At 47.0% G+C, this 16374-nt stretch overlaps 1 protein-coding gene across 1 annotated transcript in view; it reads left to right on the top strand.

Moving 5' to 3' along the window:
* Window positions 1-5179: 5179 nt before the first annotated feature.
* The window catches only part of ifih1 (interferon induced with helicase C domain 1), a 189647-nt gene continuing 178452 nt past the window's right edge, over window positions 5180-16374 (top strand). The window contains exon 1 of the mRNA XM_070875538.1: window positions 5180-5714. Coding sequence (XP_070731639.1) covers window positions 5259-5714 — 456 coding nt within the window. The 5' untranslated portion in view covers window positions 5180-5258. The remainder of the gene's footprint in view (window positions 5715-16374) is intronic.

Genomic DNA, 16374 nt, shown 5'->3' on the forward strand with positions numbered 1-16374 from the left:
TGCTGAGTTCTAAATTTCTCCCAGTCCCCGGGTTCGCTGCTATTTCTGGCCAATTTGCATGCCACTTCCTTGGCTTTAATACTATCCCTGATTTCCCTTGATAGCCACGGTTGAGCCACCTTCTCTTTTTTTTATTTTTACGCCAGACAGGAATGTACAATTGTTGTAGTTCATCCATGCGGTCTCTAAATGTCTGCCATTGCCCATCCACAGTCAACCCCTTAAGTATCATTCGCCAATCTATCCTAGCCAATTCACGCCTCATACCTTCAAAGTTAGCCTTCTTTCAGTTCTGGACCATGGTCTCTGAATTAACTGTTTCATTCTCCATCCTAATGCAGAATTCCACCATATTATGGTCACTCTTCCCCAAGGGACCTCGCACAACGAGATTGCTAATTAATCCTCTCTCATTACACAACACCCAGTCTAAGATGGCCTCCCCGCTAGTTGGTTCCTCGACATATTGGTCTAGAAAATCATCCCTTATGCACTCCAGGAAATCCTCCTCCACCGTATTGCTTCCAGTTTGGTTAGCCCAATCTATATGCATATTAAAGTCACCCATTATAACTGCTGCACTTTTATTGCATGCACCCCTAATTTCCTGTTTGATGCCCTCCCCAACATCACTACTACTGTTTGGAGGTCTGTACACAACTCCCACTAACGTTTTTTGCCCTTTGGTATTCTGCAGCTCTACCCATATAGATTCCACATCATCCAAGCTAATGTCCTTCCTAATTATTGCATTAATCTCCTCCTTAACTAGCAATGCTAGCCCACCTCCTTTTCCTTTTATTCTATCCTTCCTGAATGTTGAATACCCCTGGATGTTGAGTTCCTAGCCCTGATCATCCTGGAGCCACGTCTCTGTAATCCCAATCACATCATATTTGTTAACATCTATTTGCACAGTTAATTCATCCACCTTATTACGGATACTCCTTGCATTAAGACACAACGCCTTCAGGCTTGTTTTTTTAACACCCTTTGTCCTTTTAGAATTTTACAATGACCCATACCACATACTGGGCCAGAAGCCTTGCCATCAGCAGCCTGCAGAGGCTCCCGAACGTGAGGAGGAACAGGGAGAAGGCGATCAGCCAGCTGCCATGGTAGGTGGCCAGCACAGATCTGGAGAAAGTAGGTCCTCCTGTCAAAGGGTCTACTGACATCAGTTCTCCTTCCTGGAGCTCAGTGATGAGCAATGCTTGCGAAGGCTCAGATTTAGAAAGAACGTCCTGAGGAAGCTCTGCAGTGTCCTGCGCCAAGATCTGCAGCCCCACACAAGGCTCAGGACCGCTCTGACTGTTGAGACCATATATTGTGGTAAAAATAACCACTCACGAGTCTACTGAGTTCATCAAGTAAAGAGTTTATTTGAGCACATGCAAGGGAGTGATCCTCAGTTGCCTGAGATACCACATTCAACAATACAGAGTTTGCAGCATACTTTTATAATACACACGTTACTGTAATTTGGGTGGTTTTGCGATAGTCATAAATCAGTACACACTGTTTCAACACTTAAACCCCATCAAAGAAGTTATTCAAGTCTAGCAGGTGTCTCTGTTATCTTAACTCCTTCTAGCCTGGCTTCCTATTCCCATGGCACCATCTGGCCTTCATTGTCCTTATCTTCTTGTTCTGAACATAACAGTGAGTAATTTTCCCAAGCTTCTGAATAGCACTTTATTTTTTCCAAGCTTCTGAATAAACTAGCTGTCTCTAAAGCTACCTGTAGCCAAATATTCCAGCATGGGCCGGAGAAGAACCATTACCATCAACAGTGTTTATTTCAAAGATACACTTTACTAACAATTCAAGCATTGCTATTATAATGTTAGCCTAGCCCCACTTGATCATAGTACTGAACTTTTAAGCTACGGATTCTTTCCAGTCTGCAATTGCAGACATCGGCAACATCTCTCAATTCTCTGCCCATTGCTCCATCTGGCAGGTCACCGATGCTCTATATGGAAGAGTGGACTATATCTCCTGCCCGATGATCAGGGAGAAGAAAGTGGAGCGACAGGCTGGATTTCTCTGGATTGCAGGGTTTACCAGGTTGCCATCGACTGCACACACATTGGCCTGAGGGTGCCACAACACCATCCCGAACTCTTTATCAATAGGAAGGGATTCTGCCCCTCAATGTGCAGCTGGTGTGTGACCACCAGCGTACGATCCTAGCAGTTGATGCCAGGTATCCAGGCAGCAGCTATGATTCATTCATTCTGCGCCAGACCAGTTTGCCTACCCTCTTCACTGGGCCAAATCATATTGTGGATGGCTGCTTGGCAACAAGGGATATCCCCTGTCAACTTGGCTGCTGACTCCACGATGTAACCCCAGGACAGCAGCCGAGCATGCCTACAATGACAGTCATTCTGGCACCAGTTGCATCATCGAGCACGGCATTGGGTTCCTCAAGCAGAGGTTCTGTTGCCTGGACCGGTCTGGTCGCACCAAACAGTACTCTCCTGAACGTGTCTCCATATTCGTGGTGGTCTGCTGCATGCTACACAACCTGGCCCTCATGAGGGGTCAGCTGCTGGAGGTCGAGCCAGCAGGACCACCCGATGAGGAGGAGGCATAGGAGGAGGAGGCGCAGGAGGAGGAGGAGGATCCCCGTCGCCACCCAGCCAGGAGGTGTCGTCGCCATTGCAACCCTGCAAGGGAGGTACAGACATGTCTCATTGCTGCTCGATTCACATAATCTCATCCCCATATGACCCTTCAGCTCCTATTTTCCACAGCCATACCAATGAGTGCCTTCACACAGAATTGCCCACTCTCAAATGAAACACCTGCCCAGATATATGTGCAAAAAATACAAATTTATGACATGAAACAAGTCAGTGCAAATAACAGATCAAAAAAACAGTACCAGAAACTAACACATCATTTTTTACCCTTGTGCATCTCCTTATAACACCTCTTAAGCGTGCCTAACCTACCACTATGCCTAAGTGTCTCCCATGTTGCTGCCTCATGGGTCTGGGAAGGTTGCTGTGGTTCTTGTGTCTGAGCTGCAGATGTCCTTCTTGGATGCCCTCGACCACCTTTAGGCCTGGAAGGGCCGGGGGCAGACTGGTCAGCACCCTCCTGGGAAGGTTCAGTCTGGCTTGGCTCGGGCGAGGCCATGCATGGAGGGACTGGTGGAGTGGCAGGTCTGGGGCCAGGAATGTTGTAATCCTGAGAGAGCACATCATCAGGATCCTGGTACGAGGAGCCTGAGTCACTCACCGAGGACGATACATTACCACCACCACCAAGCTGAAGGAGGTCAGGTTGGTGCTGTGGCGCAAGACCGGAAGGTCCCCCGTGATTGTGTTGGACCCAGCCGCGAACGCAATACTGAGGTGTCGGGTGCCATTGAGCTGAGACTGCATGAGAGCAGAGTCTCAAAGCCAGCAGACATGGCAGCAGTAAGATGCTCCATGGCCTGTTGCCCAAAGTGCATAAGAGCATTTTGAGCTTCCAGAGCCATGGCCATCCTCTCCAATCCAGCACCGATGCGCTCGTTCCCTCATGCCTGTGCTGAAATGGCAGCTGCCACATCACCTGCAGAAACATAGAAACATAGAAAATAGGTGCAGGAGTAGGCTATTCGGCCCTTCGAGCCTGCACCACCATTCAATAAGATCATGGCTGATCATTCCTTCAGTGCCCCGTTCCTGCTTTCTCTCCATACCCCTTGATCCCTTTAGCTGCAAAGGCCATATCTAACTCCCTCTTGAATATATCCAATGAACTGGCATCAACAACTCTCTGCAGTCGGGAATTCCATAGGTTAACAATTCTCTGAGTGAAGAAGTTCCTCCCCATCTCAGTCCTAAATGGCTTACCCCCTTATCCTAAGACTATGTCCCCTGGTTCTGGACTTCCCCAACATCGGGAACATTCTTCCTGCATCTAACCTGTCCAGTCCTGTCAGAATTTTATATGTTTCTATGAGATCCCCTCTCATTCTTCTAAACTCCAGTGAATACAGGCCCAGTCGATCCAGTCTCTCCTCATATGTCAGTCCTGCCATCCCAGGAATCAGTCTGGTGAACCTTCGCTGCACTCCCTCAATAGCAAGAACGTCCTTCCTCAGATTAGGAGACCAAAACAGAACACAATATTCCAGGTGGGGCCTCACCAAGGCCCTGTACAACTGCAGTAAGACTTCCCTGCTCCTATACTCAAATCCCTTTGCTATGAAGACTAACATCCCATTTGCCTTCTTCACAGCCTGCTGTACCTGCATGCCAACCTTCAATGACTGATGAATCATGACACCTAGGTCTCGCTGCACCTCCCCTTTTCCTAATCTGCTGCCATTCAGATAATATTCTGCCTTTGTGTTTTTGCCCCCAAAGTGGATAACCTCACATTTATCAACATTATACTGCATCTGCCATATATTTGCCCACACGCCTAACCTGTCCAAATCACCCTGCAGTCTCTTAGCGTCCTCCTCACAGCTCACACCGCCATCCAGTTTAGCGTCATCAACTGGTCTACGCCGACGTTTCTGCTCCATGTGAGCAGCAAAGATAAAGAATTGAAGATATATTCCAGGACATGAAATGAACAGCAGAAGAGGAAGGGAAAAAAATCATAAAAGAGAAACAGTAAAGGGAAAGGTAAAGGCTCAGAAGAGCAACAACGTGACCGTAAACAACAACAACTTGTATTTATATAGCGCCTTTAACCTAGTGAAATGCCCCAAGTGTTATAAATACGATTAAAGTATTATTAATGGTAGAGGAATAAAAAGATACCAACGAAAAACAAGATAAACGTTTAATTATTTATTTATTAATTATTGATATGTTTTCCTTATACGTGTACATTTAACAAGATCGTATACACGGGGATAAACATCAGTAATGTTGCTGCATCTGGATCTTGAAACCTGGAATGCATCGCCATTAAAAGGTAAACATCCCATATGTATGAGGAAATCCGATTATTTGTTCAATAGATCTGTGAAACAGAAACAGAAATCGGAGCTTTACGGCTGCACTGTTCCCAACCTTTCTGTAGCCTGTCGCTCCCTCTAACAATGCTGCTGAAATTCCCCACTGCGCGCGTCACCGGCGTTTCACTGCGCTGGCAATCCGGAATCGAAACTGAAACTTGTCGCTTTTTAACACAGAGCGCAGGGGAGGCGGGGCTCAGAGTTCGGGGCTGTTTTCTCAGGAGCGCAGTGCAACCGAGCTGTTCAAAGCGGTGCAGCCGAGTCGGTCGAGCCCAGGGTTAGGATGAGTTCCAGCGATCCGGATCGGGAGCAACAGCGGCTGGCGCTGATCGAGTGTTTCCGCAATCGCCTGGTCGCGATCATTCCAGTGGAGTCAGTGCTGGACTTCATCAAGTTCATGGAAGAGGCCGATCTTGAAGAGATCCGCGCAACGAAGGCGCAAATGGGCAATCGGGCTGCTAACCACTTGCTGATCTCGAAAATAATCCAGAAGCCCCCGTCACCGGGCTGGTTTGCGGAGTTTGTCACCGCCCTGAAGGAAGTGGGTTGTTATCACGCCGCCGAATATATCGATCCCGAAGCGGGTAACCTAATAACCCCGTCACTCGAGGCTCACAACGATGAAGAAGTGCAACTCATCAACATCTTGTCCCCGACTTTGATTGACATGCTGCAACCACGCGAAGTGTCCATGTACTGTTTTGCCGATCAAATTTTGACCATAGATGACGTGCAAAAAGTGAGTGCCCTATTCTTTTATCCGAAACATGCACATTTGTGGAACTTAATGCCTTTCTTAACAAGTCTATTTTAGGTGTTGGAGTTTAAAAAAAAGTCAGATTGACTGTAGTCATTTGGTTTCTTGTTTCCAAGGGATCTGTCAGTAAACCATGTGATGTCACTGCAGTTGAACATTATCCTACCAAAGTGAGTGGGTGTTGCTCAGCTGGAGAAGGGTTAGAAATGGTGTGGCCTTGGAGGTTTTAAAATTAATTCTCGGGTCATGAGCGTCACCACCATTTATTGCCCATCCCTAGTTGCCTTTGAGAAGGTGGTGAAGGTACTCCCATAGTGCTGTTACAGAGGGAGTTCCATGATTTTGACAAGGCGACAATGAAGAAATGGCGATATATTTCCAAGTCATGATGGTGTGTGACTTGGAGGGGAACTTGGAGGTGGTGGTCATAGAATCATAGAAATTTACAGCACAGAAGGAGACCATTCGGCCCATCGTGTCCATGCCAGCCAGGAAAGAGCTATCCAGCCTAATCCACTTTGCAGCTCTTGGTTCGTTGCCTTGTAGGTTACAGCACTTCAAGTGCATATCCAAGTACTTTTTAAATGTGGTGAGGGTTTCTGTCTCTACCAGCCTTTCAGGCAGTGAGTTCCAGACCCCCACCACCCTTTGGGTGAAAAGACTTCCACTCAAATCTCCTCTAAACCTCCTATCAATTACTTTAAATCTATGCCCCCTGGTTGTTGACCCCTCTGCTAAGGGAAATAGGTCCTCCCTATCCATGCTATCTAGGCCCCTCATAATTTTATACATCTCAATCAGGTCTCCCCTCGGCCTCCTCTGTTCCAGAGAAAACAACACCAGCCTATCAAATCATCCCACATAGGTAAAATTCTCCAGTCCAGGCAACAACTTCGTAAATCTCCTCTGCACTCTCTCTAGTGCAGTCACATCATTTCTGTAATGTGGTAACACTGTTACGTTTTGAATAACGCCACAAGACTGTATATCTTAAGCTCAAACTGTTGTGACCGTGGTCTCTTTATTGTAACTCCAGAGTGAGGAGGCAGCATGGTACACTGCCTTTTATATCTGCTTGCCCAGGGTGTGCAGGTGACCCTCGGGTCTCCCACAGGTGCGCCCCTGCTGGCAAGTCTTACATATTGGTAATGTTTACATACATAACATCATTTCCCCATTTCTCCGCCCCCCCCCAAAGTCTTATGTACAAGTTGAGGCGATCCGGGGCTTTGCGTTCCCGGGTTGATTGCCTGAGTTGAAGTCCTGGCATAGGTAAGTCGGTCAGATCAGTGCTGCGCTACGGTGTGGCTGGTCTGATTGGACTGTCGGGCATGGTGGGTTCATCCTCGTGGTTGACCGCGAGATCGATTGCTGGTTGGGTGTGTGTGGGTGGATCAATGATGGTAATGTCCTCTTCAAACTGTTCTTGGTTGTCAGTGAACCGCAGTTTGGTCTGATCCAAGTGCTTTCTGCACATTTGTCCGTTCAAAAGTTTGACAACAAACAGTCTATTCCCCTCCTTGGCTAACACAGTGCCAGCAAACCATTTGGGACCATGACCATAATTAAGAACAAACACATTAACTTCAATGTTGCATGATACTGCCGCGCGATCGTGATACATGTTATGCCGATGACGCCGGTTTCTACATGATCATTGATATCTGGATGGACTAAGGAGAGCCTGGCTTTGAGTGCTCTCTTCATTAGCAATTCTGCAGGGGGAACCCAGGTAAGCGAGTGGGGTCGCGTGCGGTAGCTGAGCAGAATCCGAGATAGCCGGGTCTGCAGGGAACCGTCCGTCATGCGTTTCAAGCTCTGCTTGATGGTTTGGAGTGCCTGTTCCACTTGACCATTGGATGCGGGCTTAAACGGCGCAGACCTGACATGCTTGATGCCATTGCGGGTCATGAACTCATTGAATTCCGAGCTGGTGAAGCATGGTCCATTGTCACTATCAAGGATGTCGGGTAAAACATGGGTGGCGAACATGGCCCGGAGGCTTTCAATGGTGGCAGTGGACGTACATGACGACATTATTGTACATTCAATCCACTGCTACTAGGAACATCTTTCCGAGAAAGGGGCCAGCAAAGTCTATGTGGAACCTTGACCACGGTTTGGAGGGCCATGACCACAGACCACAGTGGGGCCTCTCTTGGTGCATTGCTCAACTGTGAGCAAGTGTTGCATTGGTGTGCACATGACTCCAATTCCGAATCAATGCCAGGCCACCAAACGTGTGACCTGGTGATAGCCTTCATCTTGACGATGCCTGGGTGGGTACAGTGAAGGTGCGTATAAACGTTTCCCTGCCTTTTTTTGGCAAAATTACATGATTCCCCCCTAGGAAGCAGTCCGAATGGATGGACATTTCATCCTTGCGTCAGTGGAACGGCTTAATTTCGTCTTGCATTTCTCCCTGGGACCGCCAACCAGCTCCCATTGAGGATACAGCTTTTTACTAGTGATAGCACCGGGTCCTGGCTAGTCCAGGTCCTGATCTGGCGAGCTGTGACGGGTGACCCCCTCGCTCTCAAAAGCATCCTTTACAAGGAGCAAGTCTGCGGGTTGCACCATTTCTAACCCAGTGTCAGCATTGGTAGCCGACTGAGGGCATCCGCATAGTTCTCCGTGCCTGGTCTATGACGGATTACATAATCATACGCAGATAACGTTAGTGCCCATCTTTGGATGTGGGACGAAGCATTGGTGTTAATACCTTTGCTTTCTGAGAACAACGAAATGAGCGGTTTGTGGTCGGTTTCATACTCGATCCGGAGCCCAAATAGGTATTGGTGCATTTTCTTATCCCTGTATACGCATGCTAACGCTTCTTTTTCAACCATACTGTAGGCTCTTTCAGCCTTAGATAAACTTCTGGATGCATATGCAACCGCTTGCAGTTTGCCTGACCTATTGGCTTGCTGTAACACACAATCGACCCCGTACAAAGATGCATCACAAGCTAGTACTAAATGTTTACACAGGTCATACAATACAAGTAACTTGTTGGAACAAAGCAGGTTTCTGGCCTTGTTAAAGGCTGTCTCTTGAGCTTTACCCCAAACCTAGTCGTCACCCTTGCGTAGCAATAAATAAGTGCTCAACCCCGGTAGAAAGTTATCAAAATAGTTGAGGAGTCCCAGGAACAAACGCGGCTCCGTCACATTCTGTGGTCTGGGTACATTCTTGATGGCCTCCGTCTTGGAGTCCGTGGGTCTGATGTCGTCCGCCGCAATCTTTCTACCCAGAAATTCGGCCTCTGGCGCCAGGAAAACAAACTTGGAGCATTTCAACCTGAGTCCCACTCTGTCCAGTCGCTTGAGAACCTCTTCCAGATTGTGCAAGTGTTTGGTGGTGTTGTGGCCAGTGATCAAGATGTCGTTTTGGAACACTACGGTGCGCGGAACCGATTTCAGCAGACTCTCCATGTTCCTCTGGAAGATGGCCGCCGTTGAGCGAATCCCAAAGGGGCATCTGTGGTATATGAACAGTCCTCTGTATGTGTTGATGCTCGTCAATTTTTTCGAAGGTTCAGCCAGCTCCTGTGTCATGTGAGCAGAGGTTAGATCCAGCTTGGTGAATGACTTCCCCCCTGCTAGCGTTGCAAACAGGTCATCCGCTTTGGATAGTGGGTACTGGTCCAGTAACGAGACTCGGTTGATCGTTACCTTGTAGTCTTCGCAGATTCTGAACATTCCATCGCTCTTCAACTACGGAACAATTGGACTGGTCCATTCGTTGAACTCGACTGGTGATATGATCCCCTCTCGTTGAAGTCTGTCCAGCTCGATCTCGACTTTCTCTCGCATCATGTATGGAACCGCTCGGGCCTTGTGATGGAAGGGCGTGCATCAGGGACTAGCTGGATCTGCACTTTGGCGCCTGTGAAGTTGCCGATGCCTGGCACGAATAATGACGGGAATTTGTTTAGCACTTGGGTGCACGAGGCGTCATCCTCTGAAGACAGTGCTTTGATGTCGTACCAGTTCCATCGGATCTTTCCTAGCCAGTTTCTGCCGAACAGTGTTGGGCCATTGCCTGGTACAATCCATAGTGGTAAATCATGCACAGCTCCATCGTACGATACCTTCACTGCCGCACTGTCAATGATTGGGTGTTGTGTAATGAGAGAGGATTAATTAGCAATCACGTTGTGCGAGGCTCCTTGGGGAAGAGTGACCATAATATGGTGGAATTCTGCATTAGGATGGAGAATGAAACAGTTAATTCAGAGACCATGGTCCAGAACTTAAAGAAGGGTAACTTTGAAGGTATGAGGCATGAATTGGCTAGGATAGATTGGCGAATGATACTGAAGGGGTTGACTGTGGATGGGCAGTGGCAGACATTTAGAGACCGCATGGATGAACTACAACAATTGTACATTCCTGTCTGGCGTAAAAATAAAAAAGGGAAGATGGCTCAACCGTGGCTATCAAGGGAAATCAGGGATAGCATTAAAGCCAAGGAAGTGGCATACAAATTGGCCAGAAATAGCAGCGAACCCGGGGACTGGGAGAAATTTAGAACTCAGCAGAGGAGGACAAAGGGTTTGATTAGGGCAGGGAAAATGGAGTACGAGAAGAAGCTTGCAGGGAACATTAAGACGGATTGCAAAAGTTTCTATAGATATGTAAAGAGAAAAAGGTTAGCAAAGACAAACGTAGGTCCCCTGCAGTCAGAATCAGGGGAAGTCATAACGGGGAACAAAGAAATGGCGGACCAATTGAACAAGTACTTTGGTTCGGTATTCACTGAGGAGGACACAAACAACCTTCCGGATATAAAAGGGGTCGGAGGGTCTAGTAAGGAGGAGGAACTGAGGGAAATCCTTATTAGTCGGGAAATTGTGTTGGGGAAATTGATGGGATTGAAGGCCGATAAATCCCCAGGGCCTGATGGACTGCATTCCAGAGTACTTAAGGAGGTGGCCTTGGAAATAGCGGATGCATTGACAGTCATTTTACAACATTCCATAGACTCTGGATCAGTTCCTATGGAGTGGAGGGTAGCCAATGTAACCCCACTTTTTAAAAAAGGAGGGAGAGAGAAAACAAGGAATTATAGACCGGTCAGCCTGACATCGGTAGTGGGTAAAATGACGGAATCAATTATTAAGGATGTCATAGCAGTGCATTTGGAAAGAGGTAATATGATCGGTCCAAGTCAGCATGGATTTGTGAAAGGGAAATCATGCTTGACAAATCTTCTGGAATTTTTTGAGGATGTTTCCAGTAGAGTGGACAAGGGAGAACCAGTTGATGTAGCACATTTGGACTTTCAGAAGGCTTTCGACAAGGTCCCACACAAGAGATTAATGTGCAAAGTTAAAGCACATGGGATTGGGGGTAGTGTGCTGACATGGATTGAGAACTGGTTGTCAGACAGGAAGCAAAGAGTAGGAGTAAATGGGGACTTTTCAGAATGGTAGGCAGTGACTAGTGGGGTACCGCAAGGTTCTGTGCTGGGGCCCCAGCTGTTTACACTGTACATTAATGATTTAGACGAGGGGATTAAATGTAGTATCTCCAAATTTGCGGATGACACTAAGTTGGGTGGCAGTGTGAGCTGCGAGGAGGATGCTATGAGGCTGCAGAGCGACTTGGATAGGTTAGGTGAGTGGGCAAATGCATGGCAGATGAAGTATAACGTGGATAAATGTGAGGTTATCCACTTTGGTGGTAAAAACAGAGAGACAGACTATTTTCTGAATGGTGACAGATTAGGAAAAGGGGAGGTGCAAAGAGACCTGGGTGTCATGGTACATCAGTCATTGAAGGTTGGCATGCAGGTACAGCAGGCGGTTAAGAAAGCAAATGGCATGTTGGCCTTCATAGCGAGGGGATTTGAGTACAAGGGCAGGGAGGTGTTGCTACAATTGTACAGGGCCTTGGTGAGGCCACACCTGGAGTATTGTGTACAGTTTTGGTCTCCTAACCTGAGGAAGGACATTCTTGCCATTGAGGGAGTGCAGCGAAGGTTCACCAGACTGATTCCCAGGATGGCGGGACTGACCTATCAAGAAAGACTGGATCAACTGGGCTTGTATTCACTGGAGCTCAGAAGAATGAGAGGGGACCTCATAGAAACGTTTAAAATTCTGACGGGGTTAGACAGGTTAGATGCAGGAAGAATGTTACCAATGTTGGGGAAGTCCAGAACCAGGGGACACAGTCTAAGGATAAGGGGTAAGCCATTTAGGACCGAGATGAGGAGGAATTTCTTCACCCAGAGAGTGGTGAACCTGTGGAATTCTCTACCACAGAAAGTTGTTGAGGCCAATTCACTAAATATATTCAAAAAGGAGTTAGATGAAGTCCTTACTACTAGGGGAATCAAGGGGTATGGTGAGAAAGCAGGAATGGGGTACTGAAGTTGCATGTTCAGCCATGAACTCATTGAATGGCGGTGCAGGCTAGAAGGGCCGAATGGCCTACTCATACACCTATTTTCTATGTTTCTATTTTCTATGTTTCTATGGTATGAGCTCTTTGGTGTCAGTGCGCAGCTTGGTGTGGATCGGACTTAGTTTTAGCCTTTGTGCCTTGTTGCCCCACAGTTTCTCAAAAGCCTTCTGGCCCATGATTGAATGACTCGGCCCCGTGTCCAAGTCCATGGAAACTGGAATGCCGTTTAATTTGACTTTTAACGTTATCGGAGGGCTTTTGGTGGTGAAGGTGTGTACCCCATACACTTCCTCTTGAGCCTCGGGTTGAGTTGCCTCTCTTACTCGTTTAGTGAGATCCGCGCCGGATCGGTCATCTTCTGCCGACTCTGCCACATAGTGAATCGCAGCACGTCTGTACATTCACCGGAGGTAACCCATTGTTCCACAGCCCTTGCACACATAGTGCTTGAATCGAAATTGATGGGCTCGATGATTACCCCCGCAGCGCCAACACCGTGCTAATGGATTTGCATTCACATCCCACGGCGGACTCTGAGTTATTCTCGGTCTGGCCTATGTGGGCGTGTAGGCCCTGTCATGTACAGTTCTGCCTACTGAAGGCATTATTTTATGCACAGTACTTGCCGGTGAGTTCCGATATAGTATTATCATTTGTGGACACAAAAGCCTGAGCTATTGTGATGTCTTTGCTCAGATCTAGGGATTCGGCAGACAGCAGTTTGTGAAGAATGACCTCGTGGCCGATTCCAAGCACGAAAATGTCCCGCAACACTTCCCTCAAAAATCCAGCAAATACGCACGGTCCCGCAAGGAACCTTAGGTCGGTGACATAGCTCGCCACGTCCTGGCCCTCAGAGCGGTGGTGTGTATAAAAGCGATACCTGGCCAGCAAGATGCTTTCCTTCGGCTTGAGGTGTTTCTGAACCAGCGTGCACAACTCGTCATATGTCTTGTCCGTTGGTTTAGTCGGTGCTCGCAGATTTTTGATGAGGCCATATATCGTGGACCCGCAAACGGTGAGGAGAATCACCCTGTGCTTGATCGCGGTTTCTTCCTTTTCCAGCTCATTGGCCATGAAGTACTGGTCAAGACGCTCAACAAAGGCTTCCCAATCATCATCCTCAACAAATCTCTCAAGAATACCAACGGCAGCCATGACTGCGTGAAAGTTCGTGATCTCGTCGCCAATTGTTACATTTAGAATAACTCCACAAGACTGTATATCTTAAGCTCAAGCTTTTGTGACCTTGGTCTCTTTATTGTAACTCCAGAGTGAGAAGGCAGCATGGTAGACTGCCTTTTATACCTGCTTCCCCAGGATGTGCAGATGACCCTTGGATCTCCCACAGGTGCGTCCCCTAGCGGCAAGTCTTACACATTGATAATGTTTACATACATAACACACACAGTACTCTAGCTGTGGCCTAACTAATGTTTTATACAGTTCAAGCATGACCTTCCTGCTCTTATAATCTATGCCTCGGCTAATAAAGGTAAAGTATCATGTGTGCCGTCTTAACCACCTTATCTACCCGTCCTGCTACCTTCATGGATCTGTGAACATGCACTTCAAGGTCCCTCTGTTCCTCTACACTTCTCAGTGTCCTACCATTTATTGTGTATTCCCTTGTCTTGTTAGCCCTCCCCAAATTACCTCACACTTCTCCAGATTGAATTCCATTTGCCATTGTTCTGCCCAGCTGATCAGTTCATTGATATCTTACTGCAGCCTACAGCTTTTTTCTTCATTATTAACCACATGGCCAACTTCTTAATCATCCCCCCCTTACATTCTAGTTTAAACCATTGATATATACCATAAAAAGCAAGGGACCCAGTACCGAGCCCCGTGGAACTCCACTGAAAACAGCCTTCCAGTCACAAAAACACCCATCGACCATTACTCTTTACTTCCTGCCTCTGAGCCGTTTTTGGATCCAACTTGCTACTTTGTCCTGGATCCCATGGGCTTTTACTTTCGTGACCAGTCTGCCATGTGTGACCTTATCAAAAGCTTTGCTAAAATTCATATAGACTACATCAAACGCACTACTCTCATCTCCATATAGGACTGAGATGAGGCGAAACCTTTTCACCCGGAGAATTGTGAACCTATGGAATTCTCTAGCACAGAAAGTTGTTGAGTCCATTTCGTAGGATAGATTCAAAAGGGAGTTAGATGTGGCCCTTATGGCTAAAGGGGTCAGGGGGTATGGAGAGAAGGCAGGAGTGGGGTACTGAAGTTGCATGATCAGCCATGATCATATTGAATGGTGGTGCAGGCTCGAAGGGCCGAATGGCCTACTCCTGCACCTATTTTCTATGTTTCTATGTTAAGAACCATACCCACGTCTTCCGCATCTACATACAGATGGCCTTTATGGTCTCTTAATAGGCCCTCTTCTTTCTTTAGTTATCCTCTTGCTCTTAATGTGTTTATAAAACATCTTTGGGTTTTCCTTAATTTTACTTGACAATATTTTTCATGCTCCCTCTTTGCTTTCCTAATTTCCTTTTTAATTTCACCCCTGCACTTTATATACTCCTCTGGGGTTGCTGCAGTTTTGAGCCCTCAGTATCTGTCCTAATCCTCACTTTTTTTCTTTATCCTACAATATATGCCCCTTGACATCCAGGGAGCTCTAGATTTGTTCGTCCCACTCTTTTTCTTTAAGGGAACATATTTGCTCTGAACGCTCACCATCTCATCCTTAAATGCCTCCCACTGCTCTGACGCTGATTTACCTTCTAATAGCTGTTTCCAGTCCACTTTGGCTAAATCACATCTCAGTTTAATAAAATTGACTTTTCCTCAATTGAGAACTTTTGTTTCTGGTCTATCTTTATCCTTCTCCATCACTACCCTAAATCTAACTGAATTATGATCACTAGTTCCAAAATGCTGTCCCACTGATACCCCATCCAACTGCCCAGCTTCATTCACTAAAACTAAGTCCAGAACCGCACCCCTCTCATATTGGGCTTGCTACGTATGGGCTAAAAAAGCTCTCTTGAATGCATTTTAGGAATTCTGCACCCTCTGGTGTAGACAAATCTTCTGGAATTTTTTGAGGATGTTTCCAGTAGAGTGGATAAGGGAGAACCAGTTGATGTGGTATATTTGGACTTTCAGAAGGCGTTCGACAAGGTCCCACACAAGAGATTGATGTGCAAAGTTAGAGCACATGGGATTGGGGGTAGTGTACTGACATGGATTGAGAACTGGTTGTCAGACAGGAAGCAAAGAGTAGGAGTAAATGGGTACTTTTCAGAATGGCAGGCAGTGACTAGTGGGGTACCGCAAGGTTCTGTGCTGGGGCCCCAGCTGTTTACACTGTACATTAATGATTTAGATGAGGGGATTAAATGTAGTATCTCCAAATTTGCGGATGACACTAAGTTGGGTGGCAGTGTGAGCTGCGAGGAGGATGCTGTGAGGCTGCAGAGCGACTTGGATAGGTTAGGTGAGTGGGCAAATGCATGGCAGATGAAGTATAATGTGGATAAATGTGAGGTTATCCACTTTGGTGGTAAAAACAGAGAGACAGACTATTATCTGAATGGTGACAGATTAGGAAAAGGGGAGGTGCAAAGAGACCTGGGTGTCATGGTACATCAGTCATTGAAGGTTGGCATGCAGGTGCAGCAGGCGGTTAAGAAAGCAAATGGCATGTTGGCCTTCATAGCAAGGGGATTTGAGTACAGGGGCAGGGAGGTGTTGCTACAGTTGTACAGGGCATTGGTGAGGCCACACCTGGAGTATTGTGTACAGTTTTGGTCTCCTAACCTGAGGAAGGACAGTCTTGCTATTGAGGGAGTGCAGCGAAGGTTCACCAGACTGATTCCCGGGATGGCGGGACTGACCTATCAAGAAAGACTGGATCAACTGGGCTTGTATTCACTGGAGTTCAGAAGAATGAGAGGGGACCTCATAGAAACATTTAAAATTCTGACGGGGTTAGACAGGTTAGATGCAGGAAGAATGTTCCCAATGTTGGGGAAGTCCAGAACCAGAGGTTACAGTCTAAGGATAAGGGGTAAGCCATTTAGGACCGAGATGCGGAGGAACTTCTTCACCCAGAGAGTGGTGAACCTGTGGAATTCTCTACCACAGAAAGTTGTTGAGGCCAATTCATTAAATATATTCAAAAAGGAGTTAGATGAGGTCCTTACTACTAGGGGGATCAAGGGGTATGGCGAGAAAGCAGGAATGGGGTACTGAAGTTG

This window comes from Pristiophorus japonicus, chromosome 3 (genome assembly GCF_044704955.1).
Source record: "Pristiophorus japonicus isolate sPriJap1 chromosome 3, sPriJap1.hap1, whole genome shotgun sequence".
In the NCBI taxonomy this organism is placed as follows: domain Eukaryota; kingdom Metazoa; phylum Chordata; class Chondrichthyes; family Pristiophoridae; genus Pristiophorus; species Pristiophorus japonicus.